The 17671-nt window shown below is 39.4% G+C and overlaps 1 protein-coding gene across 1 annotated transcript in view; it reads right to left on the minus strand.

The window, feature by feature from the left end:
* Window positions 1–462: 462 nt before the first annotated feature.
* Window positions 463–17671, minus strand: part of LOC124712185 (odorant receptor Or2-like) — a 35333-nt gene continuing 18124 nt past the window's right edge. Inside the window, exons 4-5 of the mRNA XM_047242481.1 lie at window positions 5428–5583; window positions 463–537 (exon numbers count right to left, since the gene is read on the minus strand). Coding sequence (XP_047098437.1) covers window positions 463–537; window positions 5428–5583 — 231 coding nt within the window. The remainder of the gene's footprint in view (window positions 538–5427; window positions 5584–17671) is intronic.

The following is a 17671-nucleotide window of genomic DNA, read 5'->3' on the forward strand; positions in this document are numbered from 1 at the left end:
GTGTTTCCTTTTTCAAGAAATTAGAGAACTTTCGGAGAAGAGTGCATAATATAAGTGTAAGAAATACATTCAACCGATCTTGTATATGTAGTATAAGAATTCGAACACCTCAGCACAAATGCGAACTTAATTTATTAGTGCCAATGATAGCACAAAAGACCCAAAATAGTTCTGTACTTCCGAAAATTCAGCACTTTTTTTTTACTCTTTGGAAGAGAATAAATGACTTGCTCTCAAACATTAAGTGCATAATACAATTTTCTCTCCTTAGACACATTTAAATGTAGGTTGAGCTTTATTTGACAAAGTATTGATCTCTGTGGTATAATCTACAGCGCCGTGAGGATACTATGCAGTGACTAAATCAGTTATAGTGTTGAATGAGACACGTAATTATATTTGTGAGTAATAGGAGATATTAACAAGTATTTCTTCTCATCAGCATCAATAGCAGTTAAGGTTTCAGTGTCTTGTCTCGGTCGAGCGGCTATTAATTTGTCCCAAAAGTGCGTAGTATGAGTACGATGCATTCAGCAACTGCAACACAGACGGAGAATTACATAAATACACTGAACGTTAGAACATAATACTATTTCAACGTTACACTTCCTTAGTTCTATGTCTCTCATTTACACAGTTAACGCTCACATATTATGACGGCTAATATACATTAATCTCAGTAACTAAGCATAAAGACAGAATGAAAGAGACTGAACTACTATAATTACAGTCAGTTCTATTTCGCGGTATTCATTTCGTAACTGAAGTCAGAAAAAAACGCTGATGCTTTGAAGAATCTGTTATTTAGAACATAGTTTTTAATTGAATACTTTAGTTAGGAAGTGTTACACTCTATTTCAAAGAACGGACAAGACATAAAATTATAAGACACAGTTATGTGATGTGGCTGCGTGGCAGAGACTTTTAATACTGGCTGGAAATATCGTTAAAACTCAACGTAGTACATGCTACAGTAAAATGGCAGTGTCTTTGAAGAAGACTTTATCTAATATTATTCTAAAGTTCCATTATTACTCTTAATGCACGTTTCTGTAGGATGCACTATTTTTAAGACTGGAAAATCAAATGGAATTTTATAGCACACAAATATATCATAACAGATGAAGATTGGGGTGTTTAAAACCACTGTAGAAAAGATAGCAACGTACAGGACAGAAACGTGGGAAATACCTGAAAAATTATAAAGGAACTTATTCACACTGGAGGTTTGGTTTCGGAGGTTTTACTGTTGGTTGGCACTACGGGATGGAATTACAAATAAAGACACATGTGAGAGCTTGAACCTGGACACCACTTTAAAGGATACAATCGAAACAAAGCGACTGAGACCTAATAGGCACGTAAACCGTTTGGGCGAGGGCAGGTGGCGTAAGAAGATGATGGACAGGCATCTAGGTAATAGAGCAGGAAACAGGTGTCCGAAAACAATATGGAAGATGGAATCAGAAGAGCTATGCTGGGGAGGAACTTATGGTAATGTTTTATTAAATCACAATACAAAAAATAAACAGTAAGATATCAATATGTAAAAATATGCTACTTATGTCTACACGATATTTAGGCCGTGACACGATTATCACTTCGCTTGTAAATACAATTGACAAAGGTAGTATTTAAACTGTATTTACGATAGATACTGTCTAACAGAATTTCTGTAGCTGATGATTAACGTTATGCATGTAAAATTAATTCTGCGGTTTCCGTATTTTAAGAAATCTGATATACGGCAAATCGTAAGTAGGGGTATAGTAAATTTTTCATAAAGAGTTTAGGTGTGAGACAACTTTGTACCAGGTCGGAACACCACTAGCAGAATGCGAAAAATAATTCTCTGCCATGTACAGACAGCGGTAGAAATAATTACTCTAGTTTTTATGACTGACGTGTAACAATAATCACACTGGATGGAAGGTGGCGACTCTGAGAAAGAAAGACTCTTGCTTATGAAGAAAAATTTATGTTCAGTACTTCCTGAAATGATTAACCCTTACAATGTGGAGAGGGATACAACAACTGCCAAATACGAATTATTTTTCTAGGATGAAAAAATAGTGAGTTGAAAAGAGAAAGAAATCATCAGGAGAATGCATGTGTCAGTATGGGTTCTCTCGGGGCGGTGAAACAGAATAATCTAGCTACAGATGGTAGAATTGTTCCTTTGTTCCGTCTACTACGGCAGACTGGCTCCTTCTTACCTCCACTTACTTCTACAGTTTATAGAAATTTGAACTCGTGAAGTTCTGTTGGAGCAGTATACGGAGAATATTTTACAGACCATCGAAAAATATAATATTGGATACTTATTCGGTAAACAGAGTTGAGCACATCACAAAGAACTCTACACTCTACAGAAACAGACTTCGAAAAGAAATATAGAAGACGTAGATGGTGTTATATTTTGGAACTATAGAGATATTACAGTCTTAATTGGGAGACCAATGTCTACAATTAGTGAAGCGCCTTTGTTCAGCTACATACTACAAATGATTACTCTTCCATGTGATTTAAAAAGGAAAAAACTAGTTTTTCTTCTCCTTTTCATTCAGGAATGAGTTATGCAGTCATCTTCCGTAAAACGCAACTTATATAATTCCCGGAATATAGAAGAGTCGTGTAAGAGTTACATGTTGTGTTAACTCAACAGTATCCTTCAGAAACCTCTTTAAAAACGTTCTGTTTTGCCTACAACGACCCTACGTATATATCCACCAATTTGTTTTGTTTGTTACCCCAGTTTTTCTCTTTTCTGAAAAAATAGTCAATAGTATAAATGTGACACAAGGAAAGAGTCCAGGAATTAACATCAGCATAGAAAGAAATCAAATAAACGGGTACTCATGAATGCGAAACCGTTGCAGAGCGTATTAAACGTCATTTAGACAATGTTGTGAACACTGAATTAGTGAACTTTCTGTTGACCAACTCCGGCTTCACTGAACACCTTGAAAGAAACTCTGAACTTCTACATTATTTTATGATTATAATTAGCATTTTAAAAAAATTGTCTTTCGCAATTTTATCTTTCGTAACGTTTCGTCACCTCAGTATCTCACTAAAATTAAAAGCATAATCGTATGTGACTTCTTTCTACATCCCAGTGACCACTTTGTGCGGTATGCATGGAACACATCTGAAACAGGACGACTTCGAAACTGGTGGGATTTTGACACTACAAATACAGTATATCTGTGACACACAGATATATTTTCCCTTATGCCCTCCTATTGATGTGAAAGTCCAGAATTGTGGTATCGAGGAAAGGTAAGCTTTGTTTGTTGCAGTCTCGAGAGAAGCACATTTGATCCTTGTCCTTTACTAATTAACAGTCGTTCATTATGGTCTTACTATTTACCATGTACTTTCTAGTATTTTTCTAGTATGTAGATATTTAGGACTACCATGGCGTTCACAAGTTGAAGTTTCTGGAATTTACTAGAGCAAACGTGTGAAATAAAGCCACACTTGCTACTTCATTCGCTTTTAGAGACCCATATTCATGTCATAAAGTGATTCATGTTTGGTAAACGCAATAAAATGAACTGTTTTTGTACGTAATATGAAGAGATTAAATCAATGTACTGGTTAGACATACAGTATATGTAGACTTAGAGAAAGCTTCTCACAATGTTGACTGGAGTACTCTCCTTGCAGTTCTGAAGGAAAGAGGGGTAACATACAGGAAGCGATAGGCCATTTTCAAGTTATTCAGAAACCAGACGCTAGTGTTGAGAGTCGAAGGGCATGAAAAGGACGCAGTGCTTGAGAATTGGAGTGAGTCAGGGTTGTAGCTTATTACAGATTTTATTCACTTCGTACGTAGAGTAAGCATTAAAGAAACCAGCGAACCACATATAGTAGGAATTAACGTTCAAGGAGAAGGAACAGATTCTTTGAGGTTTGCCGGTGACAGTGTAATTCTGTCAGAGACAACCATGGTCTAGGAAGTGCATTTGAACGGAACGGACAGCGTCTTAAATGAAGCATTTAAGATGAACATTAATGAAAGCAAAACAAGGATAATGGAATACAGTCGACTTAAAGTAGGTGATACTGAAGGTGTTAGAATAGGAAACGAGACACTTCAAGTAGTAGACGAGTTGTGCTGCTTGGACGCTAAAAGAACTGATTATGGCCGACGTAGTGAGGATATAAAATGTAGACTGGTAATGGCAAGGAAAGCATTTCCGAAGAAGAGAAATTCTGTAACATCGAACGTAGATTTAAGTGTTAGGTAGCCTTTTCTGAAGATATTTGTCTGGAGTTATCGATGCATGGAAGTGAAATGCGTGATAAACAGTTTAGACAAAAAGAGAATAGAAGCTTTCGAAATGTGGTGCTACAGAGGAATGCTGAAGATCAGATGAGTAGATGACGTAACTAATGAGGAGGTAGTGAACAGAACTGGAGAGCAAGAAATTTGTAGTACAGTTTGCTTAATAGAAAGGATTGGTTGATAGGACAAATCCTGAGATATCAAAGGTTCACCAATTTAGTAGTGGCCGCATGGAATGTCTGCACGGTTTGAGGCCGGAGGGGTCCCTGAGGAATGTTGGAAATTTGTCGTGAGGACTATGGGATCAAACTGCTGAGGTCATCGGTCCCTAGGCTTACACACTAATTAATCTATGTTAACCTAACTTACGCTAAGGACAACACACACGCCCGCGCCCGAGGGAGGACTCGAACCTCCGACCCGGGGGAGTCACAAAAACCGTCACAAGACGCCTTAAACCATGCGGCTACCCCGCGCGGCCCCGGAGGAATTGACACACATTTGAACATTTAAAAAAAAATTGTACTTGAGGGAAGTGTGGGAGTAAATATTATTAAGGACAAACAAGAGAAGAATACAGTAAGCAGATTCATAAACTTATAGGTTGCCGTAGTTATTCGGACGTAAGGGGGCTTGCACAGTATAGAGCAGTATGGAGAGCTGCATCGAACCAGGCTTCGGACTAAAGACCACAACAACAACAAGAAACTTGTGATGAGGTTTTTATTGCTTCTGTATTTACTTTTTCTAGCGAGAATATACCCTCCAACTTTCTAGGCGCAAAATATGCATCGAAATGACATGTTTCAGACCACTGTTCTTAACGAAAGATGAAATAACGTGAATTACACAAAAACAGAAAAAAATCACGAGATCTGTACAATCAGGTTTTACGAAGCACAGTGTATTTCATCGCCTCGTAATATTACTAAAGTTATCAGATCTTAAGAATATAGTGTCAGGCTTATCTCAAATCCTATCAAAAAAATAATGACGTTATTCAAAAATTCAGTAATGTAACCAGCCGTACAAAAATTATAGGAAAACTGAAGCTTGAGAAGTAAAATGGGTGCCAACATGACAATAAAGGGACTGCTGCTGCTACTTACAGGAGTTTAATACTAGACACTCACCGAGACAAAGGCAGCCCTGTTGATGGGGTAGAGGTGCCCAGCAGTCAGAACCAGCGGCTTCTGGGCCCGGCTGATGAGGATTCTCAACGCGCGCTTGAAACGCTCGCTGGCACCCACCCATGAACAGTTGTAGGCCGCCGAAGACACTGCTTCCGCCTGTGGGCAGTACTATCATCTGTATGTCATTCAAATATACATAAGCCGTGTGAATAAAAGCAGCGATCCAAAGAAGTATCGAATATAATTCCAGCCTATGACCACCAACTTGTCTTAAGATGTTCAATGTCAGTGCAAGAGATACACCTCTCTCTGATACCACTTAGGCTTTATTATATTAAGATATGTTTCAAAAAGATCTGAAGATCTGAGATCGATAGTCTGAAGACTGGAACTAACGAAACAGCTTTTTCATATACATAGAGTGATTACAATTAAAGTTAAACTTAGAAACAGCGGGTTCCACAACTGATCGAAGTGTTTCTAGAGTCACGTTCAGAATGTGTTGCGCAATACATGCCTTCAATGCAGCTAAGTTTGCATTCGGAACATTGAACACATCTTTCGGATAGCCCCACAGCCAGAAGTCGCAGGAATGAAGACCAGGTGATCGTGACTGCCAGGCTGTAGGGAAATGGTGGCTGAAAATTCTAGCAGCTCATAAAAGGCGCTACAGCAGCTGCTTAACTAGATTTGCAATGTGCGGGGGTGCGCCATCTTGCATAAAAATGATCCCATCCATACATCCACGCTGTTGGATGACGTGGTTGCGCAAAAGACTCTCATAGCGCCTACCACTGACAGTACAGGTAACAGGACCGAAACACCCGTCTCTTAGAAAAGATATGGTAATATGATAAATGATGCCGTAAACCCGAACCACTCTGTGACTTTTCAGGACGAAGTGGTACTGGTTGATTTGCGTGTGGATTTTCCGTTGCCCATATTCGACAATTCTGTGCATTGACGTATCCTGCCAGAAGGAAGTGAGCTTCATCTGCCCACAAAATCTTCCATGGCCAATCACTGTCCACTTCCATGCGAGCAAGAAATTCTAAAGCAAAAATTTCTCTTGCTCTGGCAGGTCAATAGGAAGCAACTCGTGCATATGGGTCATTTTCAATGGATAGCAAAGAAGGATGTTTCGTAGGATTTTACGCACCGTGCTGACGGGAATGTCCAATGTTCGGGCAATTCTCCATGCAGTGCAAGTTTGCACACTCTCCTCCTGCATAGCTGTGGCCATTGCTTCCACTGACGTCGAATCAGTTCGTTTCCTCCCTCTACATGGTTGCGCACCAAAAGAACCCATCTTTCGAATTTGCGAAACATTTTCTCCAGACCCACGGCAGTAATCGGACCAACGCCTTTTTTCAAACCCTTAAGCGTCCGAATGTTCTGCAGAGCGACGTATGCACAGTCTTCATTCTTGTAATACAGCTTTACAAGCAGAGTGCGATCTTGCATTGAGACAGTCATGACGAACGTCGCAGACGCGAAAGGAGGAAAGCCGTGTAGCCGGCGTGTTTATACCAACTTCAGAGGGTCGTGCGCATAATAGATGTTTTCATTTACATATTATAACACGTACAGCGCATCTGTTGATCAATTTTCACAATATTTTTTTCTTCTGCCATAAGTTTTTCTCCTCCTATAATATTCGATTGCAATTTGACGTCATTCTGACCAGTGGAGTAATTTCTACAGCGTTTTGATAGTTTAACTTTAATTATAATCACACTGTACATTACTAGAAGTCTCATCGGATTAGATGACAGATATTCCGCTCTTTTACAGTATTATTTTGAAGTAGTAAGACTAATTGCCATAGAAAAATTTTCTTGTATGTTAATAATAGACAACAAGTCTAAAATAGTGCGGAAAACACAGAGTGAGTTCCTAAGACAGACCAGTCCTTATATAATGCGGCTTATTTTGTGACGTACGCTGGAAATTTTTCAAGTTTATATACGCCAAATTCCCCACCCCATGAACATGAACTTTTCCGTTGGTGGGATGGGTTCCGTACTTCAGCGATACAAATGGCAGTACCGTAGGTGAAACTAAAGAGATGGTATATCTGTTTGGAGATCAGACCAACGTGTGGTTCCTAAGAAGTTCACCAGCCTTTTCAATAGCTGCAGGAGCAAATGTCTGAATGACTGACAGATGTGGCCTTGTACCATAAACAACAACACCTTTGCTGAAATGGCACTCCTAACGGTTGAAAGGAAGGGGAAACTACAGCCAAAAGTATTACCGAGGGCATGCAGCTCTACTGTATGGTTAACCAATCATTGAATCCTCTTGTGTTAAATATTATGGGGGTAGATAGTCCCCCATTCGGATCTCCCGGCGGGAACTTTTAAGGAGGATGTGGTCATCGCGAGAAACAAAACTATCTATCTACGGATCAGCGTGCGGAATGTTAGAATCCTTAATCGGGTAGGTAGGTTAGGAGACTGAAAAGCCGGCCGGAGTGGACGAGCGGTTCTAGGCGCTACAGTCTGGAACCGCGCGACCACTATGGTCGCAGGTTCGAATCCTGCCTCGGGCATGGATGTGTGTGATGTCCTTAGGTTAGTTAGGTTTAAGTAGTTCTAAGTCTAATGGACTGATGACCTCAGATGTTAAGTCCCGTAGTGCTTAGAGCCATTTTTGATAATTCTAATTCCAAAGAAAGCAGGTGCCAAGAGGTGTGAATACTATCGAAGTACTAGTTTTATAAGTCATAAGTTGCAAAACACTAATACCAAATCTTTAGAGACGAATGGAAAAATTGATGCAAGCCGACCTTAGGGAAGATCAGTTACAGTTTGTAGACTTGGAGAAAGCGTTCGACAGTGTAGATTGGAGTACTCTCATCGAAGTTCTGAGAGTAGCAGAGGTATTATACGGGGATCGAAAGGCTATTTATAACTTGTAAAGAAATCAGATGGCAGTTATAAGAGTCAACTGATATTAGAGGGAACAGTGGTGGACAAGAGAGTGACACAGGGTTGTAGCCTATTCCCTGTCTTATTCAGTCTGTACACCGAACGAGCAGCAAAGGAAAATAAGGAAAAAATTGAAGGGAGTGGTCTTAAAGAAACCTGCAGCTACCGACCTTGTTTTCTCCCATAACACAGGCTTGTATTTTTATCTCAACTATAGGCAGTAGTGGCCGACCTTGACAGCCGCAGCAACAGGGATGTAACAGCTTTTGTGACATTTACGAGTTCCTAACCAGGAGCGAATGTTATTATATTATCAGTGTACTTTAATAGTTTAGTTTCTTGAGTTTCTGCGCGTAAATTTAATATCTAATAGCCACTGATCTCGAGTTTTCGTTTCCATAGGAAAGTACACCGATTTTGTGACATATTAAATATTCCTAATCGGGAGAGAATTATTTAGTTTTACCTGAGTACTTCGATAGTTAGGTTTTTGAATATCTGCGTATTGTTAGACACAGTTCCTGCGTTTTCGTCAGAGTCTACAACAGAGTTGCGCAGCACGTGCCGATAGTCCGTTTATCTGCATAGTCTAGTTTTCCACGGTCTTTAGTATGGACAGGGACTGCAATTGTTGTGTGCGGTTGCGAGCCTAGTTGGTGACAGTTCGCTCTCAGCTTCAGCCTGTGATGGTTTCGGTTACACGGCTTGAGGCTGCAGTGAATGGGCACAACTGTTGTGGGCCGGCCATGGAGATCCAACAGACGTCCAGCACGTCCGAGTCCTCCAATTGGTCCTCACCGGTGGCCAGCTCAGTTATTGCTCGCACTGAAGCTGACCCCTCTCCTGTGGTTGAGTGGGAGGTCGCTCCGGGCGAAGCAAGCGGCGAAAGACTTCCCAGGCGGCCGCACGTAAGGCTTCCCCGGTTTGTCGGACAAAGAGGTTCCAGGTGCTGTCTGTGGCTGACATTGCCACTGAGCCAGATGCTGTCGCCTGTCCTGTTTAAGAGGAAACCACTCAGCCTGTAAGATCTGGGCAATCACAGAGGGTGGGATTATTGGTAGTTGGGAGCTCCAATGTTAGGCGCGTTATGGGGCCCCTTAGGGACTTGGGTGGCAAGAATGGTAAGAAAACCAATGTGCACTCCGTGTGCATACCGGGTGGAGTCATTCCAGATGTGGAAAGTGTCCTCCCGGATGCCATGAAGAGCACAGCGTGCAGCCAACTGCAGGTGGTTTCTCACGTCGGTACCAATGATGTGTGTCACTTTGGATCAGAAGACATTCTCTCTGGTTTCGGGCGGCTAACAGAAGTGGTAAAGGCTTGCAAGATGAAAGCAGAGCTGACCATTGGCAACATAGTCGACAGGACTGATTGCGGACCTCTGGTACAGAGCCGAGTGGAGTGTCTGAATCAGAGGCTCAGACGGTTTGCCACCGTGTAGGCTGCAGATTCCTCGACTTGCGCCGAAGGGTGGTTGGGTTTCGCGTTCCGCTGAATAGGTCAGGTGTCCACTATACGCCGGAGGCGGTTACACGGGAAGCAGGGGCTGTGTGGCGTGGACTGGACGGTTTTTTAGGTTAGAGGGTCTCGGGAAAACACAAAAAGGGCTTCAGTCACGAAGAGTGCAGGCTGAATACAGGAAGAACGTAGATACAGGAACCATTGGTATAACTGTTGTAAACTGTCGTAGCTGTGCTGGAAAAGTACCAGAGCTCCAAGCGCTAATAGAAAGCACTGATGCTAAAATCGTTATAGGCACTTAAAGCTGGCTAAAGCAGGATATAAGCTCAGCCGAACGGTGTTCCAGAAGCGTAGGCTATACTCGGATGGCGGTGGAGTGTTTGTTGCTGTTAGAAGTAGTTTAACTTGTCGCGAAATTGAAGTAGATACTTCCTGTGAGTTAGTATGGGCAGAGGTCATTGTTGGCAACCGGAATAAAATAATAAATGGATCCTTTTACCGAACACCCAATTCAGATGATACAGTTGCTGAAGGGTTCAAAGAAATATTAAGTTTGATTTTAAACACGTACCCGACTCATATGACAACACCTGGTAGTGACTTTATTTACCCTCGATATTTGGTGAAAATACATGTTTAATTCTGGAGGTACCCATAAAATATCGTCCGAAATTGTGCTAAACGCTGTAAGTAGGCTGTTTAGGTTTTTTTATTGGTAACGCCACCTCTGTACAAAAATCACTGGCTGTGCTGTGTGCAGTCTGTGTCTAGTTTGCATTGTTGTCTGCCATTGTAGTGTTGGGCAGCGGCAGCTGGATGTGAACAGCGCGTAGCGTTGCGCAGTTGGAGGTGAGCCGTCAGCGGTGGTGGATGTGGGGAGAGAGATGGCGGAGTTTTGTAATCTGTCATGAACTGCTATATATATTATGACTTTTGATGATATTAAGGTAAATACATTGTTTGTTCTCTATTAATATCTTTCATTTGCTAACTATCCCTATCAGTAGTTAGTGCCTTCCATAGTTTGAATCTTTTATTTAGCTGGCAGTAGTGGCGCTCGCTGTATTGCAGTAGTTCGAGTAACCAAGATTTTTGTGAGGTAAGCGATTTGTGAAATGCATAGGTTAATGTTAGTCAGGGCCATTCTTTTGTAGGGATTTCTGAAAGTCAGATTGCGTTGCGCTAAAAATATTGTGTGTCAGGTTAAGCACAATCGTGTACAATTTTTCATCAAGAGCAAATGGCATGAAAAGACACACACACAGATTCGGCATTATTACCTGGTTAGAAACAACATACTCTTCAAACGCTGCACTGTTGATGACAAGCTATGGGTACTTTGCATTCCAGACGATTTTGTTAATACGCTCATTTGGTACATTCATTCAGCTACGCACATTTTGGTCCACGAAAATGTTATCATATTCTTCGAACGACTTGTTATTTTAACAATATGGAAAAGAGAATTCGAAGAGTCTTGTCTATTTGTAAACTTTGCCAAAGGCGAAACCATCTACTATCTCCCATCGTGCTCCGCTGTTTCCTATCATTCCTTCTAAATTAAAAGAATTTGTTGCTGTTGATCTCTTGGGACCGCTTGTCAGAATATCTAATGGATTTTCGTACGTTCTAGTCGCTGTTGAACTTACTTCAAAATTTGTTTCTTTCACACCGTTACGTAAAGCCACTAGACGGTCTGTATCCAACGAATTTGTTAAAAATTTCTTACGTGAAGTTGGACACGTTAGTAAAGTCATTTCAGATAACGGACCGCAATTCAGATCTGCTGTTTGGTCACGCACGCTTCGGATTCATAAAATCAAACCTGAATTTATTTCATTGTACTCACCACATTGTAACCCGTGTGAACCGATTATGAAAGAAATCAATAAGCTTTGCAGACTTTATTGTCACAGAAAGCATCAGCATTGGGACAGATATTTACACTTGTTTCAAAACGTGCTGAATGAAATGCCTCACGACTCCACTGCTTTACCACCTACTCTTGTACTAAAGAATGAAGAACCACCGAACAGAATCAGAGAGCTTGTACCTTTCCCGAAAACACGTAAACTTCGACACAAAGACATAATTGATTTGGCTCTTAAAAATATAAATTCTGCAGTAGACAAAAGGAGAAAACTACACGGTAAAGCAAATGCAAAGAAATTGTATATTGGTCAAAAAGTTCTCATTAAAGCTCATTCATTGTCACATAAAAGAAACACTTGAGTCACAAATTCTTTCTAGTTTACAATGGACCTTACAGAATCCGACGTATACCACATGATAATTTCGTTGAAGTTGAAACTCTGCGTACTCGGAAGAGTAAAGGTTTACACCACATTTCACATGTAAAACCGTTTATTGAAAGATAATCTGCTTTTTAACTTTGTCTTTGCCATAAAACTCTTAACTTCACATTTCTAGTATGCATTGTCAGACTTAGAAACTGTTACCATGTTACCATGCAACAATGTTTGAAGTTAAATATCCAATCAAGAACCTAGGGAACATTTTTAAACAGAAATTACGAATGCATTGTTATTGTGAAGAGACGACCCAGTGTTATTGTGTGTGTGCATTCTTGCTTGTTGGTTGCATGATTATGTACCGACTATAAGGCTTACATACTTAGAACATTTACCAGTACTGCTAATGAGATTTTAATGCAACATTTTGGTTTACTTGAAAATACATTCTGGATTTAAAGTACTTTCAGTGAGATACCAGATGACACAGTGGTTAGTTTATGTGACAGCTACACGATTTTATCACGACGCTACTAATGAGTGACAATATACAATGTTGCTTTTGCAGTGTTTCTGTTTTATATCTGCACAGTTTTTCTGCATTATTCTGGAAAGTAAAACATGTTTTAGTAGTAACTTCTGTGGTATAGCTACAATGAGACTGCCTTTTCCGTAGCACAACAATACGTTACAGCACAGTACTTTCTTCATCATGGCAATAAGCGTAATAACTAAGATATCTATACGCAAAGCATTTCACTTTTGTTTATATGAGGTAAGTACATTGACTTCTGCGGAACTTAGCTTGCAGAGGACGACAACTACGACACTTCCACAGAGATTATCTTACAAGAACACGCACAGTTTAGCGCTACAGTACATGTATTTGCATGATTAATTTTATACTTAAAACATTTATTTTTAAAGGTTTTTGAATTACAAAGAAAGTTTTCCGTGATACATTTTATTCCATTGCAATAATCTGTAACACCTGAGGGTATAATTACATTAATCCTCAGGGGGGTACACGCTTACTTTGTGTACCATGTGTTTGGCAAGCACAAGGAGCCCTAGCTAATATGGTATTTGCTTATACAACTTTACACATCGGTACCATATTTCTCTAACACATAAATTACAAAGCTATCTGATTATTTAACAGAGAAACAAACATTTTTTTATTACATCAGTGACAGATGTTTACGCAATTACACAGTTGGATAACTTCACACTTATGAAACTGTATTTTGTCTGTACTTTGTAAACTATTCATATTTTTTCGGAACCATTGTGATACTGTGAGAGCTTTGAATGATGTATTTGGTATGGGATCATGACTTTTAAAGTATGTTTGACGCAGATGACACTTTTGACATGAGCAGAGAATTTTTTTTAGGTTTTGACACTATTGGAGGAAGCTACGACGATTTTGAGATTTGGCTGAGGTTTTATGATGTTATTATTACGATGATGATGTGTATTATGCTGTTGCCATATGTTTATGATCAATAAGCTGATGCTATATGAGTTATTTGATTATGCTACGTATCTGTTATGATGAAATATTGAAGAAGTGTCGACGAATAAGGTAAGGAATAATGAGGAGTGGTTAGGGACTCTGGTTTGTGAAAAAGGTTGTTGGAAACCAAGAATCGTACTTTAAGAGTTATGAAATGTGTGTATATGTGTGAATGTATCACAATGCTGGCTAAAATTTTTTGGACGCTGTTATATTTACAGGATTTTGTTTCTACACATTTGTAACGCAAATTTTCGACCTGTGAAATTTTTATATGAGACTGCCACTGTAGCGGAAACTGCTGTCGTAAATATTTCCGTAAGAAAGTTAAGTGACCACCTGCACATAATGCGTTGTGGGCACCCAGCTGTGTCAGACACCTGAAGAAAAAGCCATTAGTGTGTGTGCCATTTCAGAGGCACAGGTAGAAAAAAAGGGCCATTATCCTCGCTATTGACATTCCTTTTTAGAAAGCATCGCAAATACGACACGCTCATTACTTAGAAAGATACTTACATCTGCACACCTGATTATGACAAGCGTCTCTCTACGAGAGTTGAGAGAATTTCTACTAACTTATGAAATGCTTCATAACTACTGAATGATATTTTTATGCTTCACTTTGTACATAGTTGCTTATTTTATTTGATATCTGTTTTCCAGGTGTGTTGCATCATTGCTTTTATAAAATAAAACTAAATGCATTTGCTAATGTGAATACTTTCTGTCAACAGATCTATTAAATAATTATTTTATGATACACATTCTTCGAAAAAGGAGCTCTTGGAATGGAAAGAACAATAAGAAGGGACTAATAACAGTAATTGCATATATAATTTTCTTTCTAGTACTTAGTAATTTTTTGTAGAATCAGTTTTTGTGGTGCACCACTTTAATTACATAGACATTAAGATGCAATTATACATTACCTTTATCTGCATTGTTGTCTTTAGTGTACTATTTTTTCTACTTGAGCTTTGTCATGCTTAGATATACGTTATAGCATTTACTGCTGCTGTTTGCCAGGCATAGTGCTACTGAATTTTAATTTGTGTTACTCTGTTAAGCCAGTTTACTACTGATTTATTTTTCTTGTTTGCTGCTCATTGCCTTAAATTAGTTGTAATGTTGCAATTGCTTTGCCAATTTGAATTTCTTGTCATTGATGTTTGTGTTAAGTGTTTTGTGCTGCTGCATTGCCTCGTTCCTTAGTTTAGTATCTGAGCTCAGTAGATTTAAGTTAGCTTAACAGGGGTAGACTATATAAGAGAATGAGTTGCGATGAAATGCATTGAGAAGTCATATGAAAAAAAGTACAGAAAGCAGGTATAGATAGGGTATTTTTGGAAATAATGAAGAACGAAGGGAGATCTCCGAGAAGTAAAGAAAGTTTTGTTTGCAAAATACTGCAGTAAAAGAAACCCTGTCCTTTCCTTGTGTTATCCCACTATGTGTTTGTGTACCCTTGTGTATTTACGTTCTTCCTGTCCTTATATGTTTATCTGATAAGACTTATGTTGTAGAATTTTTCTAATACTCAGCTACATGAACTATGATGAGGATGTTAGACATTATTTATTCAGTTTTGTTTTAATGCTCATGTGTGAAGTTGATGTTTCAAAAGTTATTCTGATCTTTTATGTATTTACTTATGTCATAATTCCTGTAACACTGATGTATATGTTTATTTCTATTCTTTTGTAAAGCCCCTATTACTACAAATGTTATCTGTATTAGTATGTTTTTAATGATGTGTTTTGTACCTTTGTTATTGTGTTCTTATGTTATAAAATTGTACTTGACACCAGTTCATCAAATTAAGTAACTTGTAAGTTCCATTTCACTGCACACGTTTTTGTTGGTCATAGTATATGGACAATATGTGAGAAGTAGGGACTGTTAGTGTTTGCACGTGTGTTAATAATTCAGCAAGGGACTGGATAACAGCATTGCTTGTTCTAAGGACAATTCCAAACACTTTGTGAGTGCACAAGTGGTGGTTATGGACTTGCTATATTATCTGCAAGACTCCTCAACGGTGATTGTGTACCTGCACAGTCACAACAGATGGCTGCTGGCCATCTGTACAAGGACTACAGTGGGTCTACACCTTTGGCGATCCACCGATACCACAATCTCTACCATGACTACAGTGGTCTGCTCTGTGATGACCTACCTACCAATATTCTTCAAAACTTCGACTGACTCTGCGGTGGGTTTGCTCTGTTGTGGCCCATTACCTGTCAGCATGTCAAGAGTCAGCACTGTCTTTCCGTTGGAAGGACAACACTACTTCTTCAAGACTGCATGGAAATCCACTACTTCCGTGTGCATTTTCTTTTACTGTTCAGACTTTGAATAAAAAGAAAAACACTGTAATTTTACTGTGATGAATCAGGACTGTATTTATAGACTGTGAGAAAATTTTAGCTTTTGACCAACATTGTATCAATAAGTGTGTGCATTTGATATCTTTGTTATTGTAATTATAAAAATTTTATCAAATCATTATTGGCCACTGCCCAAAACAATTTGTAAATTTTTTTGTGGGGAGCATGGGGGCTATGTAAGTAGGCTGTTTAGGTTTTTTTATTGGTAACGCCACCTCTGTACAAAAATCACTGGCTGTGCTGTGTGCAGTCTGTGTCTAATTTGCGTTGTTGTCTGCCATTGTAGTGTTGGGCAGCGGCAGCTGGATGTGAACAGCGCGTAGCGTTGCGCAGTTGGACGTGAGCCGTCAGCAGTGGTGGATGTGGGGAGAGAGATGGCGGAGTTTTGTAATTTGTCATGAACTGCTATATATATTATGACTTTTGATGATATTAAGGTAAATACATTGTTTGTTCTCTATTAATATCTTTCATTTGCTAACTATCCCTATCAGTAGTTAGCGCCTTCCATAGTTTGAATCTTTTATTTAGCTGGCAGTAGTGGCGCTCGCTGTATTGCAGTAGTTCGAGTAACCAAGATTTTTGTGAGGTAAGCGATTTGTGAAATGCATAGGTTAATGTTAGTCAGGGCCATTCTTTTGTAGGGATTTCTGAAAGTCAGATTGCGTTGCGCTAAAAATATTGTGTGTCAGGTTAAGCACAATCGTGTACAATTTTTCAAAGGGGACGTTTCAACGCATTCTCTGAAAATTATTTCGAGCACGCCCACGCGAATAGTAAACGGTTGTGCAAACACACTTGACCTCTCAACAACAAATAATCCTGAGTTAGTAACGAGCTTAAAAACGGGTGCAGGGACTAGTGAGCTCAGGGATGTTGTAGCGAGATTGAATATTGTAATCCCCAAATCATCGAAAAATTAAAGAAAAATATTCCTATTTAAGAAAGCAGATAAAATTCACTTAACGCCTTCCTGGGAGACAGTATCCACTCATTACAAATTAATAATATAAGTATAGACCAGATTTGACTTAAATTCAAAGAAATAGTATCGGCAGCAATTGAGATATGTATACCAAATAAATTAACAAACGACGAAGCTGATCTCCTTGGTACACAAAACGGGTTAGATCACTGTTGCAGAAACAACTAAATAAACATGCCAAATTTAAACAGACGCAAAATTCCCAAGATTGCAGATATTTTACAGAACGTCGAAATTTAGCACGGACTACAATGCGAGATGCTTATAATAGTTTTGACTACGAAAATTTGTCTCGAAACCTGGCAGAAAATCCAAAGAGATTCTGGTCGTGGGTGAAGTATGTTAGCGTCAAGAAACAATCAATGCCTTTTCTGCGCAATAGCAATGGAGATACTATCGAAGATAGTGCTGCCAAAGCAGAGTTACTAAACAGAGCATTCCGAAATGCTTTCACAAAAGAAGACGAAGTAAATATTCTAGAATTCGAATCGAGAACAGCTGCCAACATGAGTAACGAAGAAGTAAATATCCTCGGGGTAGTGAAGCAACTTCAATCACTTAATAAAAGCAAGTATACTGGTCCAGACTGTATACGAATTACGTTCCGTTCGGAGTATGCTGATGCATTAGCTCCATACTTAACAACCATATACAACCGCTCGCTCGACGTACCCAAAGACTGGAAAGTTGCACAGGTCACACCA

Source organism: Schistocerca piceifrons, chromosome 8 (genome assembly GCF_021461385.2).
Source record: "Schistocerca piceifrons isolate TAMUIC-IGC-003096 chromosome 8, iqSchPice1.1, whole genome shotgun sequence".
Taxonomy (NCBI): domain Eukaryota; kingdom Metazoa; phylum Arthropoda; class Insecta; order Orthoptera; family Acrididae; genus Schistocerca; species Schistocerca piceifrons.